Source organism: Pygoscelis adeliae, unplaced genomic scaffold (genome assembly GCF_000699105.1).
Source record: "Pygoscelis adeliae isolate BGI_AS28 unplaced genomic scaffold, ASM69910v1 Scaffold22, whole genome shotgun sequence".
Lineage (NCBI taxonomy): Eukaryota > Metazoa > Chordata > Aves > Sphenisciformes > Spheniscidae > Pygoscelis > Pygoscelis adeliae.
The window spans coordinates 1,654,410-1,660,642 of NW_008824350.1; the positions used below are offsets into that span (position 1 = coordinate 1,654,410).

At 41.3% G+C, this 6,233-nt stretch overlaps 1 protein-coding gene across 1 annotated transcript in view; it reads right to left on the reverse strand.

The window, feature by feature from the left end:
- ELMSAN1 (ELM2 and Myb/SANT-like domain containing 1) overlaps positions 1-6,233 on the reverse strand; it is a 27,284-nt gene that overhangs the window by 17,132 nt on the left and 3,919 nt on the right. The window contains exons 2-4 of the mRNA XM_009319197.1: positions 2,475-2,795; positions 1,169-1,514; positions 656-722 (exon numbers count right to left, since the gene is read on the reverse strand). Coding sequence (XP_009317472.1) covers positions 656-722; positions 1,169-1,514; positions 2,475-2,795 — 734 coding nt within the window. The remainder of the gene's footprint in view (positions 1-655; positions 723-1,168; positions 1,515-2,474; positions 2,796-6,233) is intronic.

Below are 6,233 nucleotides of genomic sequence, written 5' to 3' on the forward strand. Positions count from 1 at the left end.
TTATAACTCCAGCTTCAGTGTCTCCAAACTGTGTTCCCTAGTGCTGCTGGGTCCATACATGCCTGAGCTTTCCTAGCACACAGCCAGCTAAAGAGACTAATGAGGCTTATTAGAGCTCAGGCCACACACACTGTATGCAACTGGCTATAGTACTTTCAGACTGAGCTAGCCCAGGAGGGAGCAAAGCGGTGTTCACAGTTGCACTGCAGCTAATACACACCGCACGGATAACCTGCAATCTGACCAGTCCATGTGAGAGCTAACTACATTTTTCCATACCGCGTTTTGGCCTTCCTCTAAAGGAGCATTATTTCCCCACTCTAAAACAAACATACAGCACGCAAAGAAGTGTTTGCATACAACAAAACAGGACAGATTCACCTTTAGCTAACCAATAGTATTTCAGCCCAGAGATAGATGAGCAGTAACAGAAAGCAGCTAACATCACCAGAATTACAAGGTGCATTTGCCCAAACAAACATTATTTATCATATGGAGTAATTTTTAATAAAGACAATTTATATTTTGAGTCACTAATAGGAATAGCTTTAATGTTTCCAAGAGATACATCAACTGTACAGGGAGCAGCCTGAAGGTTTAGGAGGAAGAAAAGAAGCACATTTACTACCAGGCTAAGAATCTACGGGGTACTTACGGTTCAATGCTGACCGGGGTGGCTTCTCCCACTACTGTAAGAACAGGGGGGGTAAATTCTGAACTATCTGCAAGGAAAAGAAAGAACTGCTCAGACAGCTGATCTTTGCATTTGAGATGTATCCTTCACACAGCTTGTAAATCTATCAGAGATATCCATCTCTCAAAAAAGGCACCCATACGCTAAAGGAGTTTGAGATGACCAAGAATTACCTTCCAGTCACCACCTACATCTTAATAATAACTATTTACCGTCCCCTCAGTTCAAGATAATGACGATCTATTATAGAGGAAGAACTGACTCTTCCATTCCTAAGAACGTCAGTAGGGGGTGTTGCAGATTACTTGTGAATGCATCTTAACATGCATGCCCAGATGGAAGAAACATTGCATTTCCTCCATCCTAGTTCCCCAGACTATCACGAGGAAGTCCCAGTTCCCCATAACCACACCTCCTAAAGTCATGATCTTCCTCATAAATTAGCCAAGAAAGGAAGGATAAAGTAGAACTTACTTGATCTAAGCAGAGTTCTGTGAGCACTTTTAGGAGTCATTGGAGGTGGAACCGAATGACCGCTTGAAGAGAGGATAGCATTAAAATATAGCCCAGATCCTTCTCTCACTGGACTAAGAATTGGCGGAGGAGTGTAAGGAGGTAGCTCAAAGTTCCTATCTGAAGGATGATCTGCCAGACGAACAGGTGACCGTAAGTGGCTCTGATATGGAGTAATGTTAGAATAAACAGGTGGTGCAATAAAGGTGCCAGCTTTTGGTGGTATGAAGAGTGGCTCAGGTCTTGGCCGCTGCTTTGGTTTCCGGGCAAAGCCCTCTGCTTCATCCTTTGGAACAGCATCTTCATGCTATTAGGAAAATATTACATACTTAATTTCATTTTAAAACCTCAGGTCATTTGAAAAACTTCAGTGAGATGACAACATTCTTTCATGGCAGCTCAAAATCTGGATAGGGCAAGCTGGAGGGTGTCTCAACAATTAGCAAAAAAAGGAAAGAGGGAGGAAGAAGATGAGGCATGGAATGGACACAGGAACTATTAGATAGCAACGCTAGCTCTGAGAGCTTATGAAGTTATATTTTACAAGAACTATGCCTGGTCCAACCTTTGGTTGAAAAGATAATGACCTCATGGTAGTTTTAGAAGAGGACATAAACATACAGCAGAACCCTGGTACAGATACACGGTGACACCAAATAGCAATAAGAGAACAGAAGACAATATAAAAATATTTTCTTAGATGGTCAAGCATTTAAATGCAGAGAAACCTCCCTAGATGCGTGCCATTTCTCTGGTATCTGAACATTCTATCGTACTTCTGAATAGAAGAGACAATAAAAACCCCCCACAAAAAAAACCCAAAAACCCGCTCAACAGCACCACACTGAAGGGGAACAGTCAAGTACTGACCTTCAGAACCTCAGTAAGAGATTTCAATTCCATGAGAATAAATCTTCACTTCGGATTTTATTCATATACAAAGATATTTATTATTATCTATGTATATATGGAAAGCACTCTTTACTCAGACTATTTAGTCTAGTGTTATTGACCATCTGGCTTTATTCAGTGTTTAGTAGTGGGGCATTGCTTGGCTGTACTAACATTAGCTGTAGGTCATGAAAAGCCAGTGATGCCCAAATAGATGGCATTATTATGACAAAAAAAATCCACAGTCCCCAGAATACATCCATTCCAACTTCAAGCCTTAAGATCAAGTTACTTTAATAGAAAAGCTTATGGATAAAAACTACATAATTAAATCTAACATATTTGGCTCATCTTTGGTTTCTTAGTCTATCCATACCTGATTTGAGGTTTCCATGTTAGTATTACGGTTAGATCGCCTCCGAGTGACTATCACAGAAGGCTTGCGTTCACAAGGAGCTCGATCGTTTGTTTGGCCTCTCTGGACCTTTCCATCCTCAGACTTTTCCTTTCCAAGGCTCTGCAAGTCAATTTTTCTCACTGGCACAGACACAGGAATGATAAGAGGCACAAGGCTGTTATCCTCCCGGGCTCTTTTTGGAGCTGATGAAGAACTGGCAAATTCCACAACACTTTTTGCAGCTGTAGGTCCTGGAGCTGCTATCAGCACACTACTCTTCTCTTCTGAATTATCCAGTTCCTGAGAAGAAAAATAGATTCCTTAAAGTTCTGTAGTACTTACATAATAAATCAGACGATATCTCACTTTCCGTGTATATCAAGTTTCTCAATGCAATTTGCAAGCTGAAGTGGATTTGGAAAAGGAGGAAAAAGAATACTTCACAAGTTACTGGAGGAAAAAGAATACTTCACAAGTGTTACCAAAATTTCTTAGAATTACTTGAGGATTGCCTGAAGTACCAACTGCTAGAATATTTTCATACATCATTCTCAAGTATCATTTCACTACCTATGGTATGACATTTTATTTTCCAGATGAATTTATGCCCTGCCATATAACTTCCAACAAAGGTTCTTCAGTTTTAGTAATGATCATAAGCTGCAGGTTATTAATTTCAAATATTGGACTTCCATTCCAGGAAAGACTGAACCATGATAATCTTAATTAAATCTCTCACACAAAAAACAGAGCTAGCTTTTTGCTGCATTTTTTCTGATTTACATGACAGAGACAACTTTCCTTATTATAACTGGAGCCTTTGAGGTTTGTTGTCTAACCAGGCTTGAGCCTGAAGGACTTTTACTCAGCAGAATCAACAAGGCATAACTGCAAGCTGGCACTTTTTGCATCGGTATTACAGCTTCCATGTCTCTGCTTTCTTTTACTCATGCAAACCCTAGAAAATTGAGCTCCAAGAAGGTGGGAATGGAGGATGAGTTACTGAATAAACACATGGATACTGTAACACCAAATGGCTTCGGGTACTGTTAGATAAATGATTTCTAGTCCTTTAAATGACTATCCACACGTTCATTCCACTCTCAATTCAAAAGCAGTTGCCAGCTCACTTAGAAGCCAGATGTTAAAGTACAACTTGCAAAAACACCTCTCTTCGGGGATGTAAAAGGCCTTCTTGAGCTCTGATGAAGTGCAATCTAGAAGCTGTAGATGATGCTCCTTTTGGTGTTTCAGAACTTCTCTCTAACTTAGAGCTCTGTTTGGAAAGCCTTTGGATAGGATTAGGTATGCAAACTCATCCTCTTGTCAGATCCACAATCTACTGAGGAATATACCTGAAAAGCTGTGTTTTGTAGGTGGAAAATAAGGCACATTATCTCTCGGGTATGACAAAAGGTCTCCAACCTGGACTTCAAAATTTTGCAGAGACCTACTGAAGTCCTCAGAAAGAATCCATTGTGTGCCATTAAGAATACCTAATCCTGATTAAAAAGCTAGCATAAGCAGGTTCTGTCATAAAGATTCAGACACGCCCCCAGTCATTTCACTGTGGTCATAGATCAAGAAAGCCAGCTTCACTGATGAGCGAGAGAACATGGTCCAGCTGGCCCATGAAGAGTCAACCCATGATAGCTAGGACACCAGACTGAAGTCCCACTTTGATACTATATTTATATGGAGGGAAGCGCAACTGTATTGTCACAAGATGCGTCAGTCAGAGCCTGGAGTTAGTGCTCTGGCCTCTCTCCCAATGAGAGTCCTGGTAATTTTTGTTGGTTAAAAGCTAACAGGTCCACTCTGAAACACTAAGCCTTCAAAAAAAGCTAGGTGCCAAGCTTGAGCAAATAAAATCAGTCATATCAAGATTTAGGACTGCCTCCTTCCAAGACCTTTTATTAGAGTAAGGCTAAGTGTGCACAGAAAGGTTTATCTCATAAGTGACACTGCAGTTTAGAAGTCTGACTGCTTCTTCACAGAGACCGGAGATATCTGCCCCACCACGCAATAATGAAACACACAAGTGAAAAGTCACAATTGGCATCAGCTGCCCCAGATTGCACTGCAGGAGGAATTAATGAGCTCTGAGGCCCTCCCTTCACACCAGACTGGTGATATGCACCTGTACTTTCCCATGAGACTACCAGTTTTGCATTTGGAGGGCATTCATCATGCTGACAGATATGTCACTAGGGACCACTACCTCTAGATAGTATGGGGCTCTTGTAAATTTTTGTAGCCTTCCTCCACTACTTCAGGAAAGAAGAACTAACAAGGATGCCTTTTTAAACATATAAACAGGTCATCTACTGGAAACAGATGCCTACTTCCACTAGTCCTGCCCATACCTGAAGCAGCAGCTCACATACGGCCTCATGCTGCTATACGTGGGCCTCCATTCACCAGGGAAATTTATGCTGTTATCACCTTATTACTGAAGCCTAGTTAAACATCTGGGATAGCTCTGGGGTCTTCTTCTGGCAGTGACATCCACAGTAGATAGTTTTGCACCACTGTTTAGAGCAGTGCATTCATACTACATTCTTTAGACCACTGCCAAGAAAAGCCTTGGTTTTAATCAATTACTTTTTTTCCTCCTGATGTAGCTGTTACTAGTGCAAGCACTCTAGCATGCTTTCTGGGTACCTGAGAGAATAACAGCAAACAAGTAATGGCAATATGAATATGTGAACGAGCACCAATTCTGACCAATCTACAAACCTCAGATACTTCCTGTGTGCTACACAGATCTCTGTAGGTCAAGAGACATGAACTAATTTCCTGACTACAAGGAGGAAATTATGGCAGCTAGTCACACAAAAGATGTCGCATTTCTTTGGCCATATGATCAGTATGACCATGCTCCTTCTATTTTCAAGATTGGGAGGTAACCAGCAAAGGACTCTTTTCCTTCAAACATGACCCCTTTGAGAGAAAAGAGGAAGGGGGAGACCTGAATGGTAGAGATAGAGAGAAGGCACCACTGGGAACTTTATATAAATAGTTGAGACATCCTTAAAGATGCTCTGGTCCACACCAGAGCTTTTCTGGTCATGAAAGATCACACATACCTAAGGTTTACTAAGAGGGGACACAACTGATTTTGGAATTAAGCTATTTGTTTCAGATCCCTAAATAGTTTCTCAACTGTTTGATTATGCTCAGAGGTAAGCAGAAAGGAGTCATTGAACAAGGGACAGGACCTTCACTTGTAGAACTGCTAGGGAATTTTCAGCTAGCTCAGTGTCTCTGCTGCAGAATTTGGGGTAAGAGGGCTGCTGGATAACTCCAGCAAGTGCAACTTGTTGCACTTCCATTTAGACTCTTGCATAAATATTGAGGGATGAACTAGTGATCTAGAGTCTTCCAGGACACACACACAAACCCATCAGTCATTTTGTCATTGATCCTGTCTATCCCTCAAATGCTTTCTAAAAAATTTGGAATTCACAGACAAAACCCAATTGCGATAGCTGGAAGAACTGTTCCAAGGCCACTGCTGTGATCAAACAATACACCACACCAGCCTTTTAGAAACACCTGCTCGTACAGTGCTTTCTGTCATCATTTTGCATCATCTTGCTAACAGTAAAGGCAGCTTCTCTCTGCAGTCAAACTGAAGCTTGTTCATGAAGGAGGTGAGTCCAGAACTGCAATTCCACAAATAAAACTTTTTTTTTTTCTTCTGTATGTGGCAACTGGTGCACTGCACTGTGCCAA